Raw genomic sequence first — 27,844 nt, forward strand, 5'->3', positions numbered from 1 at the left:
CGCCCCGGCCGCCCGGGCGGGAGAGTCCAGCTCCACAGCCCGCCGGGTTTGAGGCCGAGCGGCTCTGGCCGGCAGATGGCTCCTGTCCTTCTGAGGCCGCAAAGGACTGGGTGGAAGGCGTGGAGGTTAGGGGGTGACGCTGGGCTTGGGGAGAGCAATCCAGGGGCGCCAGGGTGGGAGCCGCGGCCGGCCGTGACCGCTCGGAGAACACTGACGCTTCTGGAGCGCGCGAGGGGCCCCGGGACCCGACCCAGGCCGCCTGCGCTCCGCAGAGGGGCGGGCACGGGGTGGGGCGGGGCGGGGGCCGCAGGCGGCGCGGGGGGCGCGGGGGGGCGCGGGGGGCGCGGGGGGGCGCGGGGGGGCGCGGGTGGGCGCCCGGCCGAGGCCGCCGGGAAGGGCAGGACTGCGCCCCTGCGCTGCCGGCTGGGCGTTTCTCCCGAGTTCCAGGGCGCGACCCCGCTCCGTGCACCCGCCGGCTCCCGGGCTGAGCCCAGGTAGGTGGGTCGGAGCCCCTGGAAGAAGTGGGGGCTGAGGGCGTTTCTTCTTCCAAGCGCCAGCACGGGGAGCCCCGATGCTCCGGCCCCTGGGTTGGAAACTGGCAGGGGTAGGAGAGGTTTGCAGGAGGCCGCCCTCCGCCTTCCTCTGTTCTAAGGCCTGCTGGATTCAGGGAGTCCTGGTACCTGCGAGTGACCAGAAACACATCTCAACAGTAGAAAAGCCAGTGTGATGGGTTACGCCTCCTTAACGTGCCCCGTTTGACGCTCTAAGCTTCCTTCCACAGACTGACCTTCTTTAGTGCAATCAGTGTGGTCCTGTGTCAGCTCTGCAAAACTAATGATGTTAACCATCATTTCATGTACTTGTTGGCTATTTGTACATCTTTTTTGGAAAAATGTTTATTTATATTCTTGTTTTTCTTTTTGTTGTTGAACAGTAAGAGGATTTTTGTTTTTGTTTTTTCTCATTTCTTGTTTGCCTGAAGAATACTCTGCTGGCAGTGAGCTGCACTTTTTTTTCTAAACAAGAAGTGAGTTAAGAGATGGCAGTCTCACCTTATCATCTAGGGTGGAGTGCAGTGGGCCAGCCATAGCTCACTGCAGCCTTGAACTCCTGAGTTCGTGTGATCCTCCCAACTTGAGCTCCCAAAGTGCTAGGATTCACAGGTGTGAGCTACTGCTCTCAGCCTAGAGATCTTAATATATTCTGGATACCAGCCCTTGTCTATAGGTTCCCTTCATCAATAGGTTGTTTTTCACTTTGTTGATAGTGTCCTTTGGCACATAATAGCTTTTCATTTTTTTCATTACTTTTTGATTATGTTTTCCAGTTTTATTGAGGTACACTTGACAAAAATTTTATATATTTAAGATGTACAGTATGTTTTAATATAAATGTACATTGTGAAATTATTACCATAATCAAGCTAATGAAAATATTCATTGTACATAAGAACACTTAAGATCAACTCTTTTAGCAGATTTCAAGTATGCAATACAGTATTATTAACTGTAGTCATCATTCTGTACATGAGATTTCCAGAAGCTGTTTATCTTACAAAACTGTACATTTGTATTTTTTGACCAACATCTTTCCATTTGCCCCTTCCCAAGCCCTGGCAATCACCATTCTACTCTGTTTGTAAGAGTTCAGCTTTCTTAGATTCCACATGTAAGTGAGATCACACAGTATTTTCCTTCCTGTGTCTGGCTTGTTTCGCTTATAATGTCCTCCAGGTTCAACCATGTCGCTGCAAAGGCAGGATTTCCTTCTTTATTAATTCTTTATTAAGGCTGAATAATATTCCATTGTGTGTGTGTATATGTGTGTGTGTTACACACACACACATATACACACACACATTTTTATCATCCATTTATCCTTTCATTTATTTATCTGTGTGTGTTGAACTTTTCTTGTATTCCTGGGACAAATTGCCCTCAGTCATGACGAATGATCCTTTTAATGTGCTGTTGGATTGAGTTTTCTAGTGTTTCCACATATGTTCATCAGGGATATTGCCTGTAATTTTCTTTTCTTACACTATTTTGTGTTTGGCATCAGCATAACGCTATCCTCATAAAATGAATTTGAAAACATTCTGTTTTCTTTAGTTTTTTGGAAGAGTTTGAGGAGGATTGCCATTAGTCCTTTTAATATTTGGTGTGATTAAGCAGGGAAGCCATTAGGTCCTGGGCTTTTTGTTGATTAAAGACTTGTTATTATTGATTCAATCTTATACTTATTATTGGTCTGTTGTTTTCTGTGTATTCCTGAGTCGGTCTTGGGAGGTATTTTGTTTCGAGGAATTGTAATGCCTCATCTTTCTGATTTTATTTGAGTCTTCTTTGTTTTTCTTAATCTAGTTAAAAGTTGGTCAGTTTTGTTTACCTTTTTAAGAACCAACTATTTTATTTCTTTTTTCTATCATTTTTTCTAGTCTCTACTTCACTATCTCTGCCGTGATCTTTATTTCTTTCCTTCTACTAACTGTTGGGTTAATTCTTTTTCTTCTTTGTCTAGTTCTTTGAGGTGTAATGTTAGATTGATTATTTGAGATCTTTCTTCTTTTTTGATGTGTTTATTGCTAAAAGCTTCCCTCTTAGAACCACGTTTGCTGCATACTGTAAGTTATTGGTATTTTAGTGTGCCCATTTTCATTTGTCTTGGGTTTTAAACATTTATCTCTTAATATCTTCTTTGACTCATTGATTGTTCAGGAGCATCTTGATTAATTTCTGTGTATTTGTGGATTTTCCAATATTCTCCTATCATTGATTTCTAGTTTCATACAATTATGATCTGAAAAGAATACCTGGTATGATTCCACTCTTCTTAAATTTGTTGACTTGTTTTGCGACCTAACATATGATCTATTGTGGAAAAGTTCTATGTGCACTTGAGAATAATGTGTATTCTGCTGCTGTTGGACAGAATGTTCTGTATATTTTTGTTAGGTCCATTTGGTCTAAAGTGCAGCTTAAGTCTCACGTTTCCGTATTGATTCTCTGTCTGGATGATCTGTCCATGGCTGAAAGTGGAGCTGTTGAAGTCTGCTACTATGATTATATTACAGTCTAGCTCTCCTTTGAGATCTGTTAATATTTTTTCGTTGTTATATGTAGGTACTCAAATTTTGGGTATATATATTAATAGGTATTTATCACTGTTATAACAAATTGATCTCTTTATCATTATATTATAATCTTCTTTGTCTCTTTTTACAGTTTTTGACTTAAAGTCTGTTTTACCTCATGTAGATTGAGGTTCCTTTATCCAAAATTCCTGAAACCAGAAGTGTTTTGAATTTTTAATTTTTTGGAATATTTACATTATAGTTATGTTTTGGTTTTTTAGAATTTAGAATTTTTTAAATTTTGGAATATTTGCATTATGATATGGTTTGACTCTGTGTCCCCACTTAAATCTCATCTTGAATTGTAATCCCCATAATTGCCACATGCCATGAGAGGGACCCAGTGGGAGTGATTGGATCATGGGGGCAGTTTCTCCCATGCTGTTCTCAAGATAATGAGTGAGTTCTCATAAAATCAGGTGGTGATATACGTATTTGACAGTTCCTCCTTCACACACTCACACTGCCTTCTGCTGCCTTGTTAAGAAGGTGCCTGCTTCCCCTTCACCTTCCTCCATGGTTGCAAGTTTCCTGAGGCCTCCTATTTGTGCTTCCTGTTAAGCCTGTGTAACGGAGTCAATTAAACTTCTTCCTTCATAATTACCCAGTCTCCGGTAGTATTCTTTATAATAGTGTGAGAATGGACTAATACACATAGTATTACTTTTTTAGCATCCCTAAGCACCAAAATCCAAAATGCTCCAATGAGCAATTCCTTTGAACATGCCAGTACTTAAAATTTTATTAATTTTGGAGTATTTCAGATTTCAGATTTTTGGATTAGGGATACTCAATCTGTATAACTACATCTGCTCTCTTTTGGTTTCCATTTGCATGGAATTTTTTTTCCATCCCTTTACTTTTAGTTTATTTTTGTCCTTATAGGTGAAATGAGTGTCATGTAGGCAGCATATGGTTGGATCTTATGTTTAAATTTATTCAGCCACTGTATGTCTTTTTATTGGATAATTTAATCCATTTTCCTTCAAGATAATTATTGGTAGGTAAGGTTCTAATATTACCATTTTGTTAATTGCTTTCTGGCTGTTTTGTAGACCTTTTGTTCCTTTCTTCCTCTCTTGCTGTATTTCTTTGTGATTAAGTAATTTTTTCTAGTGGGATGCTTTGATTCCTTTTTATTTTTTTGTATATCTACTTTAGGCTTTTGCTTTGTGAAGGTGAAGTTCCATGATGCTTACAAAAAAAATCTTATATCAGGCTATTTTGTGCTGATAACAACTTAACTTTGATTGCATAAAATCTCTGCACTTTTACTCCACATCTCCCTGCATTTAAAAATTTTAATGTCACAATGTATATCTTCTGATAGAATATATCCCTTAACAAATTATTGTAGCTATTATTTTAAATAGTTTTACCTTTTAAACTTCATGCTAAAGATAAAAGAGATTCATACTTTTATAGTACAGATATATGTGGCCATCATTAAAGTATTTGAAAATGCTGAATTTGATTGTGTACTTACTTTAGCCAGTGAGCTTTATGTTTTTGTGTTACTAGTTAGCATTGTTTAGTCTTGCCGACTCTGTTTAGCATTTCTTGTAAGACAGATCTGGGGTTAATGAATTTCCTTAGCTTTTGTTTGTTTGGTAAAGACTTGGTATCTCCATTTCTGAAGCACAGCTTTGGTGAATGCAGTATTCTTGGTTTGTCGTTTTTTTCTTCAGCACTTTGAATATATTAGCCTGCTCTTTCCTGGCCTGTGTGGAACCTGTTGAGAACTTTGCTGCTAGCCTTACTGGAACTCCCTTACATGAGATTTGCTTCTTTTCTCTTTCTGCTTTTAGGATCTTCTCTTTGTCTCTGATTTTTGACAGTCTGACTTTGTTTTGATGTAGTTATGTTTGAAATGAATTTAGTTAGAGACTTTTGACCATCTTGGACCTGAATATTGATATCTTTCCCTAGATTTAGAAAGTTTTCTGTTATTTTCAAAATAAGTTTTCTACCCATTTTTTTCCTCCTTTGTGGATATTTGCCCTTTTCATTCTGCCTCATAAGTCCCATAAGCATTTTTTTTTACTCCTTTGATTTTATATTCACAAATAACCTGTCTTGAAGTTCACAGATTATTTCTTCTACATGATCAATTCTGCTTTTGATGCTGTCTATTGCATTTTTTTACCTCATTATTTTTCCAGTTTCAGAAATTCTGTTTGACTTTTAAACAGTTTTAATCTCTCCATTACATTTCTCATTTTGGTCTTTTATTGTTTTTCTGATTTTATTGAATTCCTTGTATTTTCTTGAAGTTTAGCAAGCTTCCATCAAATAATTATTTTGATATCTTTGTCAGGCTGTTAATATATCTTTATTTCTATGGGGCCAGCTACTGGGAAAATACTGTGTCTTTTGATAGTGTTTTATTTTCCCTCCTTGTTTTTTCATAGTTTCTTCTTGTCTTACATTAATGTCTGTGCATTTAAAGTAGGAACTGACTTTAATCTCAACAATCATCAGTTGCTCATTCAGTATTACTTGTGCTCCTGAGATTGTGTCTGCTGCATCTTTATGGTGGAAGCACCATTGATGGGGCTCCTGCATCTCTTCCTAGTGACTCAGTCAGGGATGTTGTATCAGTAGCCTGAAGGGCCCACAGTGGGAGCATTTACACCATGTACACTGGCATTTACACCATGTACACTGGCAGATGCTGCCTATCAGTGCTTGATTGTCCAAAATCAGTGTTAGGCATTTATCAGCACACCACTAGGATATAAAGAAGTGGAGAAAATAAGACAGGGTGGCATTTCAAGACCTTTGCCTCTAAAGAACAGAAAAATAAAGAATGGTAATGGAAGGATGAAGAAAGAATGAGAGAAGGCTGGTCAAACAGGAAAGATCTGAATGTGTTTGAAAGCTTCTCCCAAAAGACTAAAGATACTGGAGAAAGGGTTGATCGCTACAGTGAGACACCCAAAGAGACAGGCCTAGGTGAGTGCTGGTCCTGGGGTAGACACTAGGACAATTCTTCCCGTTTAAGGTGACAGGAGGAATGGGAAGGAGAGGAGTAGGTGAGTGACAGTGTTAGTGAGCAGGCACAGAAGGGACTCTCCTCCAGTGCTTCTATTTCCCTGTGATGCAGGAGGGGAGGCCTTCAGAGTTGGACCCTGAGAAGGCAGTCAGTCAATCACTGTGAGATGTGTGAGTAAACCCATGGCTGCCAGGTGTACAGGGGCCATAGCTCAGGATTTGAGGGAGGGAGAGAACATTTGAAATCGTGGCAAAGGAGCACTGAGGCACTGATCTGGGATGCAGAGGTTGCTGTGGCTGAGAGCTGCTCCAGTGAGCAACATGGCGGCTTCACAGTGAGCAGGCCCATGGGAGAGGGCCCAGCTGGGTCTTCCTGGAGAGGGTAACACCTTTCTCTTATTCCATAGGTATCCTGACATCCATCTGTGGTGGCTTCATGATGCTTTTGCCTGAAACCAAGGGTACTGCCTTACCAGAAACAGTGGATGATGTAGAAAACTTGTCAGGCATTGTCCAAAATTCAATGCACCCTAAATAAAAGCAGCCTTTTAAACCATTGAGGAAAGGAAGATGTTGAGAAAATTGAATATGCATAGGGAGAAAATAACAATAAATCCTTATCTTACATCATAAGCAAAAAATTCAAAGTAAACATAAAAGGTTAAGTTAATGTAAAAAACTTCACCAAAGCTAGATAAGAATATGCATTATTTTTAAAATGTGGTTGTGAAGACGGAAGCATTTCCATGTAAAGTGCTAAGACTAAGTGGAAATTGCTGGGATGTGCAACAGCAGGGGATTAACAGTGTGGCTTACTCTACAGAGTGAGGAGGAGTCAGGTCTGTCTAGACGGAATGGCACAGGCAGATTTTCAAGACTGATTACAAAGTGAAACGTTGCTGAACGGCATGTTATAGTATTTATAAAAAACTAAAACCAAAGGCAGTCCCTTTCTGAAGCTGTATAGGAAGACAGATGATACACAGATGGTAGACAGGCAGATAACAGGTAGATGGATGATAGACAGACAGATAGACAGATAGATAGACAGATGGTAGATAATGGATAGATTGATGAATAGATAATAGATAATAGATGATAGATAGGTAATAGAGATAAGTAGACAAAGGAAAGAGAGAGAGATTGAGTTTTAGAGGCAGGTGTTAAATAGTGTACAAGGAAAGCTAATATCCAGACAATATATGAACATGAAGAGTTAGTTATATCAATAAAAATTCACATTACTCAAGTTCTTTCTAATTTTCTATTTGAAAAATTTCACTAAAAAGATAGAGAATATGAAAATGAGAATGTATAGTAAAAGATGTAAAATAATAAGCTATGTCCCCTGGGGACACAAATGGGCTGGGAAGAGGGGTAGGGAAGAGAGGGCCATCACTTTCCTGTCAGAAACTTCTGTATTGTTTGATTTTTTAAAAAATTAGAACATGTAGTCTTGTGTTGTTTGTGTGATCTTTAAACATGATTTAACAGCTAACTTAAAAGTTAAAAAGCGGTCTTCATAATGAAGATAATAAGGATAGGAACTCTAAATTTTTTTTAGTATTTCAAAATTTCTTCCCTTTGATTCTCTCCATTGATGCTGCCTGTTTACACAGTGAGAGTGATGTATTCATTCTTGACCCAGTCAGGGGTCAGATGGATAAACTCATCAGGAAAAAAATGGCGGAACAGGGAGTCCTTTGAGACCAGTACTCTTCTGCCACTTCCGCTGCATTAAAATTAAACAACTTGGAGAGATTGGTTTTGACTGGTGAAGGGCAGTGGGGTGGCTCACGATTGTCCCAATGGAGAGCAAGGAAAATCAATATCCGATTAATATATAAACACGAGGAATTATACCAATAAAGATTTAAGTTACACAAATTCTAATTTTTTTCTGTTTATAATTTTTATAATGAAAAGTTGGATGGATTAATGTGATTATACCTAGTCCCTATACTTGAAAAAAATCAAGTAGAAGTATGGTTTACAGTACTACAAATTAAGCACATTGGTTGTGATCTGTGATTATTTACTCCAAAACAAAAAAAAAACTGCTTCACGCTAAATTACTGAAACCTGTTAGTATATTCCCTTCTAAAACTGCATTTTTTCTATAATTTCTGCTGTTTTTTATTCACATCGGCAGCTCATTTCCAAACATATGTTAATTCAGTAGAAATTCATACAGAACTGAAATTCTATAATGCAAACTAACCTCTGTCTAGGGTCTGAAAGCAAGTCAAAAATTGAGCCTGATGTGATTTTTGTTACCTTTGAGTTGGGTTTTTATCCGAAGTTAGGTGTGCGTATTTGATCAAAACCAGATATGCTATTAAATAATAACAGAAGACCTTCCTCTAACTTGTTGCATAATCTTTCATAAGGACTTTCTCCTTTCTCCTTTGTTTTTTCTGTCCACATTCCTATAAATGTGGCGGGAATAAGAAAACTTCAGTTCCCAGCTGTCACCTTTGAGGCCCCTGCCAAAGATGGAGGGCAGGCGCTATCAGAGCTAATCCTCCTTGCAAAACTGTACCTTGCAGAGGTGCACGTGTGCATTTCAGCTATGCTATGCTGCACTGTTGTAATACTGTTTTAAAGACTTCAATCTATCCAAAGTATTTTGATGTAATATTGGATGAGTTCGGATTTGTAGCGCCGTTGAAGTTTCTGGAACACATCATATGTAGCTGGCTTAAAAAAAGAGCCTGTCAGGTGCACAGCTCTTCCTGTTTTTCTTCTTGTGTTGGAGGAGTGGTCTCTGACTCATTAGGCTAAAGAGAGATAAGAGAAGCCCCCCACCTGATTCTCCTAACCGTTCGATCAAGAATGCAAGATTTGCAAACCAAGGATTTGGGAAATTTGCACAGAAATGTTCATCAAATCTGATCGATCAAGGGACTAAGCCCATAATTTAGCATTCTGAAGATTTCAGGGAGGATGAAAATTTGGGAATCCTGTTAATATGGAGACTGAATCACAGGCACCTGGGCCACTGGGTGTGACATTCATTTTCTCTGCTCACCTTGGTTTCTGCACGCCTTTGCAGCGTGAACAGGTCAGGAGTCTCCCGTCCACCTTCTCTGTAGCAGCTGGGGTTCCAGGCATGGTTTAGGCCCCGTTCCAGCAATAAGAAACAATCTGCTCTGCAATCTGAGGACTTGGCTCTGTTATTTATAAAATAATGTTGTGGTCCTGAGATTATTTGGGACGTTTTTGGCCCTACTTTGTGAACACCTAGAGCCACAGATTCTCTTCTTTACTAAACAAATCCCATGGATTATGATTTCTGGGTCACAGGATTTTAAAAGTGAAGGGATATTTTTCATATATATATATATGTATATATATATATATGTATATATATATATAATTATATTTTTAAGTTCGGTTCTGATGGTGCCTGTGGTCAGAAGTGAAAAACATGGACCAGTTCCCATTCAGTCTTGGCACTTTGACTTGTCGTGGGGAAAAGCTTACATTTTAATTTAAAAGAAATTAAATGCTTAACAGGATCAGTAGAAGCTTTATAAATGACTTTATGGAGACTTACAAGGGATTTGATTTTTCTGTTTTGTTATCGCAGCTTTTGAAATATGGAACTTATGTGCTCTGCTTTGTGTGGTATATTCATTATCTTTTCAGATAAAGTCTATATTTTTTGTTGAATTTTTTTAAATAAAATACTTTATGTGGACAGGCAAAATTGGAACCAAAAGGAAACCTTAACAATGAAGAACAACATTTCTGTAGGGAGAACAGGTGACAATATTCATGAAGTGTGTGCAGACTGTAAAATGAGCATCTTCATCCTTAGCGCACATCAGAATTGAGTAAGAATGATCTATTTGTCAGTGAAATAAACATGGCTCTTTGAGGATTCGAGACACACTCACCGTTTATTCACAGTCACTTGCAGTTTTGCTTTTCTCTCTATTTCTTTGTGGTAAAATGACCGTTGCATTGTTAAATTGTATTTCGAATGGATATTTTGTTTGATAACAAAATTTTAAATTGTAAAAAACATTCATTTGTCCTTTCTCTTCCGTCTAAACATGTATCACTGCCACAGGTCATTCCCCTGTGACAATGTGCAGCAGACTGTTTAAAAACCGGGCAGGCAATGAGCAATGGGAAATTAGTGGTCCACCTTCAATATTTGCTTGTTGTTCATTTACATGCTCCTGGCACCCGTCCTAGACTCACGTGTGCCCCAGAATAACACTCAGACTCTCAGCTGGTCTTGTGTTCCACGCTCATGGCTCGGTTCACTCCCTGATATACACCTCTCTGCTCTGGGTCCCCTCTGGGCTCAAGTCGACAGTCAGCAACAGATTTCATTCCCAATAACAGAACCAGTTCTCATGGCTCCCCGTACATCTTGCAGCTTTGAAAACGTCCATCTCAGTGTTAGGAATAAAGACAGTAAAAATGTGTGTCAAGCCCTCGTTAGCTGATGAGGCAAATGCGTGGACGACTTCCAAGAAATACTCGGCTCTCCCCTCTGTGACCTCGCAGCCTTCTCAGTCCTCTGTGCGGCTGTGTCTTATCAAAAACAGTCAAACCCCCTCAGTCAGCCCATTTAAAATTGGTGGGGTGAACCAAGAACGTGAAAATGTTGAAGACAAAAGCCAAAATGTACTCAAATCAATGTTAAGTACAGAGTTTATTTTTAAGAAATGTCATAGCTATGTCATTACAGAATCCAGCAGTCAGACAATAATACAAAAAAAGCTGAGGTCTGGCATAGCTGGTAGCTGGGGACAGTGTCTTTGTTTGATTACTGTCAATTATTTCCAGCATGCTGAATCCCTACCCAAGTTCCAGCCTCTAGGTGAGTTGATGCTTCACTCTGTCTCCCGTCCAATTAGTTATTTCTCATCACTTCTTCAATCCAAGTAATAAAACTTGAAACACGAGCATAGACACCAGGCTTATTGGGGCGTGCACAGCCAAGACCCCAAGAAGTGACTCCTTGTAAAACGTATTTGTCCTTCTCGAAGCAAACCAGAGGCCCTCCACTGTCACCCTACACAGAGGGAAAGAAAAATCCATGTGAGAGTTAAGCTGCCAGCCTTTTAATAAGGGATGTCATCCTCTTACCCATATATACATTTTCCCAGTAATTGAAATCAGAAAGGAGCTTGTGCGCATATTACTTGAGCATCTGCAGTGCTTAAGTACTTAGCAAAGTCTATTCAGCAAAACCACACCACTTAGTTTTTCCTGGGGAAAAAAAAATCCCTTGTGAATCCTGCATGATCTCTTCCTGTGTTGGGGTTTCCTTTAGACTGGGCTAGCCTGGGCATCCTTGTACAGTGTGTGCAGTTGGTCTCTGTCCTGTGCCCTCTACATCCTTCCCTGCTGGAAAAGTCACCACCTTAGTCCCTAGCCACTAGCAGACCCCAGGAGGGCGAATGGCCTGAGGTAGTTATAGACCTTCTAACTCCCTTGCTACCGATCTGGAACCCAAGCCCCAAGACCTCCCCTTAGATGATCTGAATATGCGTTCAGGCACAGATCTAGGGAGTCTCTGAGCAACATTTAAGACTGGGGTCTTTAGTTGCCAAATCCTTCTTGAATTTGCCATCTGGGGACTGAAGTCTAAGGGGTTGAGACTGAGATGGGAGGACACAAGACTAAGTTTGGTCTCTTGATCTTTTCTTACCTGGCAACTGTCAGTGCCTCCTGCCAGATCCCCAGCACAGAGCTCGGTGGATTTGACTCTTCCATCCAGAAGCTCGTAGCGATTGCACACTTTATTCTCAATCACGGGGAGCCGGGCTTCCTTGAGAAAGCCAGCCCCAAAGGTACCTGTGTTTAAAAAGATGAAAGAAATGGTTACTGCATCCAAAACATGTTCAGGAGGAAATTCCGGAAGAACAGAGCGGCGGCGCGGGGCCTCCTGTCTGTCCGGGAAGCTGTGGAACACAAGGCAGCTCCCAATGCCGCGGGACCCTCTGACCCTGGAGAGTGTAAACATCATACACATTTCTATGTTCCCAAGACCTGGATTTAACAATCTGGGCTGTGTCATGGGGTTTTGGGGTGGGTTGTTTACTTTTTGCTTTTAAAATTATGAAGAATAATGTTTAAAATGTAGAGTCTGGAAAATGTAATTGCTATTGTTTTATATACTATTTTTCAGACTTTTTATGTTTCTTTTGCTTATTACATAATATCGCAAAATTTCACCTCTTGATTTTTTTTCTTTACTCAACATTGTATCATGAATTTTTTTTGTAATGCTACAATTTTCATAACTAATATGTTAATGGGGAGCTACTGCTTAATGGGCATGAGGTTTCCTTTGGGGATGAGGAGAATGTTTTGGAAATATGGTGATGGTTGCACAACATTGTGAATGTACTAAATGCCACTCAGTGGAACCCTCCAAAATGGCTAAAATAGTAAACCTCATGTTTTGTATATTTTATAAAAAAGAATAGTCATCATTTACCAAGAATTAACCTTTACGGGGGCAAACTTATGATGTGGTGCATCTCACTTAATCCTCACAACAGTCCTATGAAACAGGTGCTTTTGTCATTCTTGTTCTACAGTTAAGGAAACTGAGGCTCAAAGATGTTGTGTAGTTGAGCTTGAGCCTGGGTCTGCGGAGTCACTGCCCAAATGCTCCCTCCTTGTGTGTGTTGGCCCCACTCTTGCTTCCATGGTTCCACATCTTTGTTCATAAAGCTCACCCTTATTCCTTAATATTTCCTGAGCCTAAGTTCCCATAAATCATATAGGCATATTTCTATCTTACAGTAACACTGCCAAATTATTCTTTAAAAGGGTATGACAATGTACCATGTCACTAGAAAATAATTGCTTCATCTCACTTGTATGAGTGTTTAATTTTTAAAATATTAGCTAATCTAATAGGTTGAAATTGTCCCGAATCATTTTCCAATTTACCCTTCTTTGACAATTAGGGAGAGTGAACATTCTCCTAGTTGTATTTCTGCCTTTATTTTCTTTGCCAAATCGAAATAGAACATCTGCAAAATTGCCAGGGGAAATGCTGTTTTTCTAGATGTACACACCTAGGGATGTCTCAGTGTTCTCACAAATCATCCAGTTTTCCAGTTTTGCAAGCCCAGCTTTCATTAGAATTTTGCAAAAATCTTTGCTTTGTGAGCTTTCATTAGAATTGAAATTCTAATGAAAGTCTAATGAAAGCTCACAAAGCAAAGATTTTTGCAAAATTCTAATGAAAGATTTCAATTTATTAGAATTTCAATTCTAATGAAATCTAATAAATGGAAATCTCTCCCTCTGTATAGGCATTAGAATTAGATGGCACAGGCAAGAACTGAGGCACTCTCTCTTACTTCCCCCAAAGGCATTCACTACACTTAGATCATTGTCTTGGGTTCAGAAAACTGACACTGAATCTGGAGTTTACCTGAGCAGGGCAGAAGAGGCTTGTCCCAGTTCCTTGCTCCAGAGCCCAGAGAGGAAGCTCCTCTTGACTACCAAGCATCAGGCAGTGGATGCATCCCCTGGACTGGGTAGACATGTGAGGGAACACCCTTCTCAAAATATTTTGCTGAAAATTAAGTTAGGTGTCACTGCTCTGGGATCTGCTCTCTGAGCAAGGCAAACATCCTGATAAGGGGGAAAAACCCACCGTGAATTGCTGGGAAATTGATGCAATCTGTGAGTAGGTGCTGCCTTCCAGTGGTAGATGTAGAGATGTCACCTCTGAGGGCAGGAAGGCCACTGGTGACCTGAGGATTGAAGCCCTCCCTGATGGGGCCTTGGGGAGACGGCAGCAGGGAAAGTTCAGTAGCAGGATCAGCCCAGTGATTGCGGATGACGGCTGACCTGGAAAAACCCCTTGGCCTCAACACCTCCAAACTCTGTGTTTGGAATATCCAAGTCAGGGGACATCTGGAAATGTGAAGGGGAGAGCAGGAGAATTTCAATCTCCTTCTGAGAAGCTGAGAACACCCAGTGATGTAGAAAACTGAGGAACAGGCTTGAATTATGTTTTGTGACTCATCCTGGTGGTTGGTGGTGGGACAGAAGAAACAGTGGGCTCTGGGCTCTAGGCCCAGCTACAAACTGGTTACGTGACGTCCACTGATAATGATAGTGATGGTGGTAGTGGTGGAATGGTGGTGATGATGAGGGTTGTGATGAGGGTGGTGGTGATGGTGGTGGTAATAATTGTGCTGGTGGTGAAATGATGGTGACAGTTGTGGAGGGTAGTAATGATCATAGGGATGGTGGTGATGGTGATGGTGAAAGTGATGGTGATAGTAATGGTGATGGTAATGATTATGCTAATGGTGGTGGTAATTGTAGTGAACTATTATGTTGATAGTAGTGGTGATGGTGATGATGGTCGTGGTGGTGATGGTGGTGATGATTGTGGTGGTGATGATAATGGTGATGGTGGTGATGATAATGGTGATGGTGGTGGAATGCTGGTGATGACAGTGATGATGACGGTGATGGTGGTGATGATGGTGATGTGATGTTGATGGCAGTAATGATGATGGTGGTGGTAATGATAATGCTGATGGTGGAATGGTGATGACAGTGATGGTGGTGGTAATGATAGCAATGATGATGGTGATGGTGATGATTGTGATGATGGTGATGATGTTGAGGGTGATGATAATGCTGATGGTGGTGGAATGGTGATGACAGTGATGGTGGTGGTAATGATAGTATTGATGATGGTGGTGGTGATGATAGTGATGATGGTGATGTTGAGGGTGATGATAATGCTGATGGTGGTGGTAGTGATAATTGTGATGGTGGTGCTGATGATGTTGGTGGGGATGATGATGGTAGTTGTGGTTGCAATGTGGATAGTGATGATGATGATGCATAATCTTAATCCTCACAATGACCTTATATGTTGGTACAGGTTAGAAAGCTGAGGCTAAAATAGATTAAATAACTGTCAAATGTCACATGGAAGATGGGAGAGCACGAACTCACACCCAGATCCTTATGATTTTAGTTTCGTGCTTTCATCAGTTGAGGAATTGTAGAGGATATGTTTGCTTTTTGGCCGCCGAGCAGCCTATTACTCTATATCCTATAACTCTGTTGAGGGAACTGCCCTTTACTCCCTTCTTGATATGTCCTGCATCCACCTCCAGCATGGAGCAGCTGATGCAGGTTGGGGTTAATCAGTGATGGGTTTAGGGGCAGGCTGGTGACTCAAGTTTGACCTCTCAGAGCTGGAAGACTATTGTTGTGTAACGGGGATAATGGCCTTCCTTACTTCTTTCCTGGCAGAGCCAGAGCTGCCACAGCAACAGCAATCATGAGAATGTCACCTTTGTGCCCAAGAATAATGCCTACTCCATGGTTGGACAGGGCCTGGGGCCATGATGTGAGCCTGCAAAATTTTTAGCTCACTAAGAATTTCCCTTTTTTGCTTAAACCAACTTAAGTTGGATTTCTATCACTTGCAAGAGAGAGTCATGTTAGAGACAACTCTGTTTCTTATTATTATTAGGGTCTGCCATGATGGAGTTCTTAGCATATGCTCGCACTTGATTCACTTTCTTATTGTTTCTCCTCCAACAGCCCTGCAGCCCACATTTCAGCTGAGGAAACAATCAATGAGACTTCATGACATTTTTTTTTAATTGACACGGAGTCTCACTCTGTCGCCCAGGTTGGAGTGCAATGGTATGATCTCAGCTTACTGCAACCTCTGCCTCCCAGGTTCAAGTGATTCTCCTTCTTCAACCTCCTGAATAATTGGGATTACAGGGGTGCACCACCACACCTGGCTAATTTTTGTATTTTTAGTAGAGACAGGGTTTCACCATGTTGGTCAGGCTGGTCTCGAATTCCTGACTTTGTGATCTGCCTGCTTCAGCCTCTCAAAGTGCTGGGATTATAGGTGTGAGCCACTGTACCCGGCCAGAGAGTTCTTGACTTTTCTATGTCCTGACAGCCAGTAAGTGGGAGCCAGGTTTAAACAGTTCAGGTTTGTCTGTACCATCCCACACCTTCTCTGAGCCTCAGGTTTCTGATTTGTAAACTAGGAACAATAATATCTAATTTATAGAGATTTGCAGCATTTAAATTTTAAAAAATGCAAAACACTGGGAGCAGCCTGGCCCACCTATAGGTGTTCTTCATTTGCCGAGGTTTCTTTTACTTGGACTTAATGCTCCCAGACTTGGCAGTGCAGAAAGAGGGATCAAGAAATCAAGGAAGCGAAGTTTTTAAATAGTGGGAAAAGCACAGAAAAAGGAAAGCCAACTTTGAAATCTAGACCATTTGTTTTTAACCTTTTTGTTAAACAAACAAACAAAAAACTCACCTTTTTTCAAATGATATGCAAAGACTGATGTGAAAAACACCACTTGAAAATGCTGGGTTTTTCAATGAGGGGTTAGAGCTGAGTGGTAAAAAGAGGTAACATGCCTAGTCCACATCTGTCTGTGTAGTGGCAGAGTCAGAACACATTTCCAGGGCTTCAGACTCCTAATGCCCTCACCAGCACCTCTTAGAAAGTGGAGCAGGGATCTTAAGAGAGTATTAGTGTTTCAGTGGCCAAAGGGGCTAGGCTGATGGATATAATTGTCAGGGCATAATGCAAAGAGAAGAAGGAATCCCTAAAATATATTACAGGTACTGATACCACATCCTGCACAAATGTTCCCTCTCTTGCTCTCAGCCGTCAACCAATACCAAATACCATCCTAGACTTGGGGCCATGGGATGTGTCTGCCTCTCCCCCAGCTGTAGGTCCCCTGTTTAACACCCTCCTACACACATTAGACATGTGGATATTTGGGAAGAAGACTAGTTTAAGTATAACTTTTGTTGTTATTGTTTTACATTATGTTAAGAAAGCCAGGTCTGGCTAATTTCACATGAAAAATAATCTTAACACTCTTGAGGGCTGGGTGAAAACCTCACATATCCAGAGCAAGAATATGAATGCTGAAATTACGGATTAAGAGATTCAAAGACATTCACTGTTTTTTTTTTATTTTTTATTTTTTTGCATGTTTTAGGTGTAAGGGAAATATATAAATAAAAAATGGATCATATCCCAAAGCTTCAACCACCAAAAATACCTTGCTAACATATCCCACTATGAAACCAAAGACAAGAAATCAGCTACAAATAAAGACCCTGCACAAGACCCTGTAGGAGGGTGTAAAAACATCCAAAGAACAAGTCTATTGGCTGTATTCAACCAATACTGCAGTTAAAGGACTATCCACACACAGAGATAAGAAAGAATCAACACAAGAACTCCAATTACTCAAATGACCAGAGTGTCATATGTCCTCCAAACAACCATACCAGTTTTCTAACGGGTTCTTAACAAGGCTGAGCTGGCTGAAATGACAGAACTGGAATTCAGACTATGGATAGGAATGAAGATCATTAAGATTCAGAAGAATGGCAAAATCCAACCCAAGGAAATTAAGGATCACAATAAAATGATATAGAAGCTGAAAGACAAAATCACTGGCATAATAAAGAACCTAATAGATCTGACAGAGCTGAGAGTTGAGAAACAACCTATAAGAATTTCACAAAGCAATCCAAGTATTAATAGCAGAATAGACCAAGCTGAGGAAAGAATCTCAGACATGGAAGACTTGCTTTCTGAAATAAGACAGTTGAAAAAAATAAAAAAGAAAAAAAGAATGAACAAAACCTCCAAGAAATATAGGATTATGTAAAAAGGCCAAATCTATAAATCACTGACATCTCTGATAGGGATGGGGAAAAAGTAAACAATTTAGAAAACATTTTAGGATATTGTCCGTGAAAACTTCTTTAACCTTGCTAGAGAGGCTGATAGTCAAGTTTAGAAAATACAGAGAACCCCTGCAAGATTCTACACAAGAAGATCATCTCCAAAACACATAATCGTCAGATTTTCTGAGGTCAAAATGAAAGAATCTTAAAAGCACCAAGAGACAAAGGACAGGTCATTTACAAAGGGAACTCCATCAAGCTAACAGGATACCTCTCAGCTGAACTTCCATAAGCTAGATGAGATTGGGGCCTATATTCAATATTCTTTAAAAATGTCCAACCAATATAAATTTCATATCTAGCCAAACTAAGCTTCCTAAACAGCAGAGAAATAAGATCCTTTTCAGATAAACAAATGTTGAGTGAGTTGGTTACCACCAAACCTCCCTTACAAGAAATCTTGGAAGGAACACTATAGAAAGGAAAGATGGCTACCAGCCAATACAAAAATACACTTAAATACACAAACCAGTGACAGTATAAAACCACTACACAAGCAAGCCAGTATAACAACACAACGACAGTATCAAATTCACACATACCAATAGTAACCTTGAATGTAAATGGGCTAAATGCCCAACTTAAGAGGCACAGAATGACAAATTGATTAAAAAGCAAGACACAAAGGTATGCTGTCTTCAAGAGACCCATCTCACATGTAATGACACCTGTAGGCTCAGAATAAAGGGACTGAGGAGAATCTACCAAGCACATGGAAAGCAGAAGAATAAAGCAGGGGTTGCAATCCTAATTTCAGACAAAACAGACTTTAAACCAACAAAAACCAAAAAAGACACAGAAGGGCATTACATAATAGTAAAGGGTTCAATTCAACAAGAAGACCTAAGTATCCTACATATATATGCACCCTACACAGGAGCACCCAGCTTCATAAAGAAAGTTCTTAGAGACCTACAAAGAGACTTAGATGCCTACGCAGTAACAGTGGGAGACTTCAGTATTCCACTGACAGTATTAGATCATTGAGGCACAAAATTAACAAAGATATTCAGGACCTGAACTGAACATTGGACCAAATGGATCTGATAGACCTCTACAGAAATCTCTTTCCCAAAACAACAGAATATACATTATTCTCATCATCACATGGCAATACTCTAAAAATCAACTACATAATTGGACATAAAACAATCTTCAGTAAATGCAAAAGAACAAAAATCATACCAAACACTCTTTCAGACCACAGCATAATGAAACAGAAGTCAAGATTAAGAAAATTACTCAAAACCATACAATTACATGGAAATCAAACAATATGCTCCTGAATGACTTTTGGGTAAATAATGAAATTATGGCAGAAATCAGGAAGTTCTTTGAACTAATGAGAATGAAGATACAGCCTACCTGGATCCTTTGGACACAGCTAAGGTAGTGAATTTCTCTTAAGAGAGAAATTCATAGCACTTAATGCTGACATCAAAAAGAAAGATCTCAAATTAAGAACCTAACATCACAATGGAGAGAATTAGAGAAACAAGAGCAAATCAGTCCCAGAGCTAGCAGATGGCAAGAAATAACCAAAATTAGAGCTGAACTGAAGAAAGTCAAGCTATGAAAATTCACTGGAAAGATCAACAAATCCAGGTATTGGTTTTTTGAAAACAGTAATAAGATAGGTAGGGTGCTAGCTGGGCTAATAAAGAAAAAAGAGAGAAGACCTAAATAAACACAATTAGAAATGACAAAGGGGATGTTAGCACTGACCCCACAAAAATAAAAATAACTACCAGAAACTACTACAAACAGCTCTATGAACACAAACTAGAAAACCTAGAAGACATGAGTAAATTTCTGGACACATACCCTCCCAAGACTGAACCAGGAAGAAATTGATTCCTTGAACAGACATGAGCTCCAAAATTGAATCAGTAATAAGTAGCCTACTAACCAACAACCATCTGGGACCAGATAGATTCACAACTAAATTCAGCCAGATGTACAAAGAGGAGTTATGACCATTCCTACTGAAACTATTCAAAAAATTTGAGGAAGAGGGTCTCTTTTCCAATTCATTTTCTGAGACCAGCATCATCTCAATACCAAAACTTGGCAGAGACACAACAATAAAAATGTCAGGCCAATATCCCTGATGAACATTGATGCAAAAATCCTCAACAAAATACTTGCAAACCAAATCCAGCAGCACATAAAAAAGCTAATCCATCATGATCAAGTAGGCTTCATCCCCAGGATGTAAGCCTGGTTCAACATATGTAAATCAATAAATGTGATTCATCACGTAAATAGAACTAAAGACAAAACCCACGTGATTATCTGGATAGATACAGAAAAGGCTTTTGATAAAATTTACCACCCTTCATGTTGAAAACTCTCAATAAACTAGGTACTGAAGGACTATATCTCAAAATAATAAGAGATAGCTATGGCAGGCCCACAGCCAACATCACACTGAATGGGCAAAAGCTGGAAGAATTACCCTTGAAAACCAGCCCAAGATAAGGACACCCTATCTCACCACTCCTATTCAATATAGTATTAGAAGCCCTGGTGAGAGCAATCAGGCAAGAGAAAGAAATAAAGGCATCCAAACAAGAAGAGAGGAAATCAAGCTATCCCTGCTTGCAGATGGCATGCTTCTAATCTAGAAAACCACTTAGTCCAAGCCCAAAAGCTCCTTTAGCTGATAATTTCAGCAAAGTTTAAGGATACAAAATCAATGCACAAAAATCATTAGCATCCCTATACACAAACAACAGTCAAGCTGAGAGGCAAATCAGGAACACAGTTCCATTCACAAATGCCACAAAAAGAATAAAATACACAAGAATACAGCTATCCAGGGAGGTGAAAGATCTCTACAGTGAGAATTACAAAACACTCCTCAAAGAAATCAGAGATGACACAAATGAATGGAAAAACATCCCATGCTCATGGATTGGAAAAATCAATATCATTAAAATGGTCATACTGCCCAAAGTAATTTACAGATTCATTGCTATTCCTATCAAAATGCCAATGACATTCTTCACAGCACTATTAAAAAACTATTTTAAAATTTATATAGAACCAAAAAGGAGCCAGAATAGCCAAGGTAATCCTAAACAAAAAGAACAAAGCTGGAGACATCACATTACCTGACTTTAAACTATACTTCAGGGCTACAGTAACCAAAACAGCATGGTACTGGTAAGAAAAAGAGACACATAGACCAATGAAACAGAATAGAGAGCCCAGAAATAAGACCACGCACCTACTGACATCTGATTTTTGACAAAGCTGACAAAAACAAGCAATGGGAATAGAACTCCCTATTCAATAAATGGTGCTGGGTTAACTGACTAGCCATATGCAGAAGATGGAAACTGGTCCTCTTTCCTTACACCATACACAAAAATCAACTTGAGATGGATTGAAGACCTTAAATGTAAAACCCAAAAGTATAAAAATCCTGGAAGACAACCTAGGCAATACCATCCTGGATATAGGAATGGGCAAAGATTTCATAAAAACACCAAAAGCAATTTCAACTAAGGCAAAAATTGACAAATGGGATCTAATTAAACTTAGAGCTTCGGGAAGGAAAAAGAAACTATCAAGAGAGTAAATGGAAAACCTACAGAATAGGAGAAAATATTTGCAAACTATGCACCTGAAAAGGTCTAATATCCAGCATCTATGAGGATCTTAAACAAATTTACAAGAAGAAACATAATCCCATTAAAAAGTGAACAAGGGACACCAACAAACACCTTTCTAAAGAAGACATACGTTCGGCCAACAAGCATATGAAAAGAAGCTCAATATCACTGATCATTAGAGAAATGCAAATCAAAACCACAATGAGAAATCATCTCATACCAACCAGAATGGCTGTTTCTAAAAAGACAAAAAATAACCTGGCAAGGTTGCAGAGAAATGGGAACACTTACACACTGTTGGTGGGACTGTAAATTACTTCAACCACTGTGGAAAGCAGTATGGTGATTCTCAAAGAGCTAAAAACAGAGCTACCATTCAACCCAACAATCTGACTACTGGATATATACCTAGAGGAATAGGAATAATTATACCCTAAAGACACGTGCACATGAAAGTTCATTGCAGCACTAGTCACAGTAGCAAAGACAGACTCACCTATATGCCCGTCAATGACACATTGTATAAAGAAAATGTGGTACATATACACCATGGAACACTATGTAACTATAAAAAAGAATGAGATAATGTCTTTTATAGAAACGTGAATGAAGCTGGAGGCTTCATTTAATTTAAATTTAAATTTAAATTAAAATTTTATTAAACTAATTTAATAAATTAGTTTATTAAATAAACTAATAAAATGTTATTCTTAGAAAACTAACACAGGAACAGAAAACTAAATACCACATGTTCACACTTATAAGTGGGAGCTAAATGATGACAACTCATGGGCATGAAGAAAAGAGCAACAGACACTGGGGCCTACTGGAGGGAGAAGAGAGGGAGGAGGGAGAGGAGCAGGAAATACTAAGTATTGGGTACTAGGCTTAGTACCTAGGTGACAAAATAATCTGTTTGAAAAACCACTGTGTACCTATACAATAAACTTGTACATGTACCTCTGAATCTAAAATAAAAGTTAAAAAATTATTTAAAATAAAAACATTCTGAAAACAAAAACAGAGAGACTAAAAGATGTAGTTTTCCTTCCTTTGATCATGTGCCTTGAAAATTGATTGAGACATAGACAGGTGCCCAGACAAAAATCAGGAGTGGGGTGGACCACGTTCACAGATAGGGATTTGTACAGCTTTCTCCAAAATGCTCATTTTGTCACATGGACTGTGGGTCAAAACCAATTCGTTATGTGGGTGATGGAATTTATCTCACCTTTAGTTTCTCCCCAGCCAGTGATGAAACATTCGGTCCGGTCGGCGACCACGTAATTTGGGGATGGCAGACAAGCTGGGATCACTTTGTCAGTGATGATGGCAGGACTGAAAGAAGAGCATCAGCAGCTGTTTGACTGCTCTGCTGGGAGCCGCAGCACTCACAGCCAGCCATCCCTGCCTTGAGGCCCCAGAGCCCTCCGAGCTGGCACTGCCTTGCTTCACTGACCCAGAGCAACCTAGAACACAGCGTTTCACCCTCACATCTGTCTGAGGTTGTCTATCAACTGCACAGATACAAGGCTTCATTTGAAAGGCGTCAGTTGCTTACAAGAAACTGCTGGTGGCCTTCACCTTTGAAAGTAGGGATGACAAAGACATACTTCTCATGTATATTCTGTGCACGACTGGAATCTCATGCTGAGTGGGTCCTTTCATATTAATTGAATAGGGCATTGATCAGTGCACAGAATGTCTGACTGAGATGCCACCAAGAGGCTGTAAAATTGCACATGTGTTGTGTGCCCAGAGCAGCTTCTCCATCCTTGGATCCTCCTCAGTGAATGTTACTACACCGTAGTTGTAAGAATCCAGTAAAATGTTAGACATGAAAGACGATTGGAATAAGCCCCTTGCATGAACAAAATGGTATTGTTTTCAAAGAACATTCATATACTTCAGAGTTCCAGGGACTCTCAAACATTAGAACTCTGTGTTTAGACCTGATTCTACTTTAGTAAGTGCAAGGAGATAAAGGACTGGAAATGTGAAACGTCCTATTCTGATCAAGAATCATCGTCACCAACTTTGAAGCAGACATACTTTCTGCTTCACGCACCAGAAGTTCCAGCCTGTGGTGCAGACATCCTCACTCTACAGGTTCCCTTGTGGAGCACTAAATGCCCTAGACTCTAGGGGTGTGGGGATGTGGGTGGGAACTCTAAACTCAAAATCTATCAGCCTATCAGAGAATGCCTCCAAAACCCAACATTTCCAAATTACTTGTTGAAGCCATCAGAACACCCCAGCTCTCTGAGGACTGTGAGGAGCGGAAACCTTGTATTTGCACATTTGCTGGGATGGTGGGGGGACACTGGGGAGCACGAGGAAGATCAGCTACTATTTATAGAGACTGAGCAAGAAATACTGAGTATTGGGTACTAGGTTTAGTACTTAGGTGACAAAATAATCTGTTTGAAAAACCACTGTTTACCTATACAATAAACTTGCACATGTACCCCTGAATCTAAAATAAAAGTTAAAAAATTAATTAATTAAAATAAAATAAAGGCCCTTCTCTCCTTTCTAGAGTGTCAGAGCATCCCAGGACATCACCCCTTGGTTTACAGACCCAGAGAAGCTGCCTCAGGCTTGTGGCCAGGCTGAGGAGAGCAGGTCATGGCCACCTGTGTCTGCACCAACATCCTGCCTTCCAGAGTCACTGGCATGGTGAGCGCCCTGCGTGCCTTGTCACCTGTCCCAAACCCGCCTCTCCTACAAATAGCTGTTTCTTAGCTGTTTCAACTAGCATCTGGCTCCAAACAGCACTAACTTTAAGTGACATAAGCAAATGTATCACTTTGTTAGGCTTAACGAAACAACATTGTTGGGAAAGAGAAAATCAAAGAAAATAATAGTAATATAATTTGCATTTGTATTTGTGATTTTTTTGACATTGTGAAGTCTTTTCATACATTATATATATAAAGATATATATACAGATAGATCTCTATAGACACATATACATATATATATATATATATATATATATGGTCTTACTCTATTGCCCAGGCTGGAGTGCAATGACATGATCGTAGCTCACTGCAGCCTCAAACTCCAGGACTCAAGTGATCCTCCTGCCTCAGCCTCCCAAGTAACTAGGATCATAGCTGTCCATACCAGACCCAGCTCAATGTTGTAGTTTTTCAAGTGCTTTGAAAGGAATACACAATGTCACTTGATTCTCTCTATCACATTATTATGAAAGGAGAATTGTCAGCCTGGGATAACTGAATCTTTCTCTGACCGTGAATGCATATGAATCGGTAAACATTAAGTGAGTTTTAGGGGTAACAGAGTACTTTATATTTCAACTCTTTTTCCACGCGAGGAAACTGAGTCCTGCTGCCTTTCTCAAGAGCACAGCTAGCATGTGGCAGGGCTGGGGTTGAAGATTGTTGCTGTCTCCAAAGCCCTTGAGCCTTTCTTGTCACAGGCAGCCCCTCCCCATGCCATGCAGTGGCCATGGCTCATAAAATCCGGAAATAAAACAAGTGTCTTCACCAGCGTGGGGTGAAGACCACAGGTGAGTGAGTACCTGCTTAGCTTCAGCAAGGCAATATCTGCTCGTCTGGGCTCCAAGAACAGCTTAGACACTTCTATTTGCTGAACATGGGATTCAAGTTTCACTTCTTGGTGTGCACCCAGGATGACCTTGTAGAAGTAAGGGTTTGAGGACCTAGAAAAGATGAGTGTGTCAAGAATAAAATGAGCGTGGTCCAGCCCCTTCAGGTACCCTCTGTGTCATGAACTTAGCACTGTCTCCCTGACGCCCTCGGCCACCTAGGATCAGTGACTTCTGAGTGGCAAGAAGCAAAATTCATGATTTGCCTGAAACAGGCAGTTAAGGAATGTTCTCAGGCTGTTTGGGCAGAGACTGATGGCGGTGGTAGGGAATGGCTCTGTCCTGAGGTTTAGTCAGGCCCACAAAATCATCTGCACTGAGTCTTTCCTCTGCACTTTCTCTCTAGAAACAATTCCCTTCTCTCTTATCCAATTGTCCTGGCAGTTCTGCCTCAGGCTTGTGCGCATGCATTCCCTAGTCCCTAGTGTCACTGCCAGCAAAGGAAGGGAGGAAGAGAGAGAGAGAGAAGAGAGAGAGAGAGAGAGAGAGAGAGAGAGAGAGAGAGAGCGCGCAGAAAGGAGGAAGGGAAGAAAAGAGGGAGGGAAAAAGCATTTAAGACAAGACCTCATGTCAATTGTCCCCTAAACATACCTTTCCAAGCAGTGGGCAGCAGTCAACACCCACTCTGAGGATATCAAGGTGCCTCCACAGAAGTGGAGGTTTCCAAACCTAGAAAGAGGATTTAGTTCAAATTTTAGTTAAATGGATACTTGGTTCTGCTCCATTGTACAGAAAGACACGTTCACACAATTTTGATCTTATTCATATTCCCAAACATGAGGATGGTAGTAACTTTGACCTGTGCTCCAGTAATGAGATTTTTCAGAAGGGCCCATCTATGCCACTTCTTCTGATGCCTGAGGCAGGCACAGGCATAGCGTGTACTTCTTCTGATGCCTGAGGCAGGCACAGGCATAGCGTGTCCACAGGATAGCAAAGGTAAGTGATTCCAGAATGAAGATCTACAGCCATGGCTTTCACCACACAGCCTGGGACTCCAATAGAAGCGACCAGCCCAAGACCTTCCCCTGAGGTCTCTTTCATTTTTATGACAAGATCTGTGCAAGGTCTGAAGAATCACCTTCAAGGAGCCAGATGGGATCTTGAATAACAGTAACTCATAGAAGTCTTCTGATCCTTCCTGAGAAACTTTATTTTGGGGGGATGTTTCCTGAATCACGTACTTTCTAGGACTGCATAGGCAGTGGATAGCTCAGAATAATGGTGTGAACCATGTGGAACCAGATTGTAATGAAGAGGAGTACAGATAGGAAGTGCACGATGGCAGCATGTTGATAAGTCAGTGAGGACGTAGACCACCACACAGTTTAGGAAAGAATGAATCTGAAATATGTGAAAGGTGAAAGCTCTATAGAGCAAGGAGTTTCTAAACGATAAAAAGAAAAATGAACAAAAACAGCAGAGTGAAATGCAATGTGATCAGGTTTATCGATGGCATTTCATAAACTTACAAAAGGAAGTCTCTTTAGGGGAAAACAGCAATTGAGCACAGTCACCCTGGCATAGAAGTGAGACGAGGAAGCAAAACAGGCAGGTGGATGGGCCTGTTTCCTGTGGGTGCTTCCTGAGAGATACCCAAGAAAACTGAACTTATGAAAGGCATATTACACTGAAACAACACCCAAAATATTCAGGTTCTGTGGGATCGGACTGATCACTCTTAATTTATAGGGATCATGACCTATACTTTTTTTATGTTTGTGAATGGATGAGTAGCCTCTGCATTGAATTCAATGATCCAGAAAAGTGTCAAAAGAAAAAGAATCTGTGCCTGTGATAGACTGTAGATAATTTTGTCCTTGCTCTCCCAATCCACAAAGTGTCACATATCTAAAAACTTCTCTTTCTTTTCATTTGACAGTGAGACAACAGATATCCACAGAAACCCTCGGAGCATTTTGAGTATTTTCCAGCAACGTCGGAACATGGTGTGAATCACTGTGCCTGCCTATAGATTTTGATGGAGCTGCCCAGATCAAGAAAAAGATTCTAATTTTGGCCATTTTCACGGTAGAGAACCTATAAAAAATCTATACGTGTATTAATTTTTGTAGCTTCTTTCCTCCTTCAGAAAACTTAGACGCAGGTACTGATGCATCAGCTGTGTGAGTTCTGTGTAAATGTAGAAGAGTTTTGCAGAGCTTACGTGGAAGTACAGTATAGATGGTTTCCGGGCCTGTTCTTACCTTGTTCTGAGACTGACTTGCCAGGGCCAGGAATGTGCATGGGACACACACCCCCCTACAACCCTTCCAGGACACTTCTTCGGCTCCACTTGAGGCTTCCCACAATCATATGAAGGGGTCGCTATGGCACAAGGTGGGAAAGAAATCCCATTTGAGTCAAGGTAGCAATTACGTGGTGTAATTCAAGACATTCCAAGCACTGAGTTTTTGACATCTCAAAGGCCAAACTCAATAGTAAAATCACAAGCATATTTTGAAACATTTTCTCTAAGTTTCAAAAGTGGTAGTAGACAACACACAACCCTCTCTTTTCAAGGAAATATAACCACTTTGTAATTATTTTGTTAGAGAAGTGATCAAACAAATTGGTGTAGTTTGGCATTAGAATGATATTTTTTTCTGAGAGGACCTGGATTGGCACAAACGGTGATTTGTCATTGTTATTCTGACTCCATGCAGTATGTTTAGAACATGATGCCATCCT

The 27,844-nt window shown here is 40.3% G+C and overlaps 1 protein-coding gene and 1 long non-coding RNA gene across 3 annotated transcripts in view; one reads left to right on the top strand and one right to left on the bottom strand.

The window, feature by feature from the left end:
• LOC104652321 (uncharacterized) lies at positions 1-27,364 on the top strand. 2 transcript variants are annotated; one of them, XR_012517136.1, is made up of 3 exons: positions 1-125; positions 15,692-24,198; positions 27,036-27,364. It is a non-coding gene; the product is annotated as an uncharacterized LOC104652321 (long non-coding RNA). The 2 variants fall into 2 exon arrangements; XR_005578837.2 differs by having other exon boundaries at positions 24,059-24,198.
• The window catches only part of PLG (plasminogen), a 53,305-nt gene continuing 36,241 nt past the window's right edge, over positions 10,781-27,844 (bottom strand). The window contains exons 14-19 of the mRNA XM_003933781.4: positions 27,361-27,481; positions 25,745-25,822; positions 25,067-25,207; positions 22,751-22,857; positions 11,802-11,947; positions 10,781-11,162 (exon numbers count right to left, since the gene is read on the bottom strand). Of these exons, the coding sequence (XP_003933830.1) occupies positions 11,001-11,162; positions 11,802-11,947; positions 22,751-22,857; positions 25,067-25,207; positions 25,745-25,822; positions 27,361-27,481 (755 nt within the window). The 3' untranslated portion in view covers positions 10,781-11,000. The remainder of the gene's footprint in view (positions 11,163-11,801; positions 11,948-22,750; positions 22,858-25,066; positions 25,208-25,744; positions 25,823-27,360; positions 27,482-27,844) is intronic.

This window comes from Saimiri boliviensis, chromosome 4, assembly GCF_048565385.1.
Source record: "Saimiri boliviensis isolate mSaiBol1 chromosome 4, mSaiBol1.pri, whole genome shotgun sequence".
NCBI lineage: Eukaryota > Metazoa > Chordata > Mammalia > Primates > Cebidae > Saimiri > Saimiri boliviensis.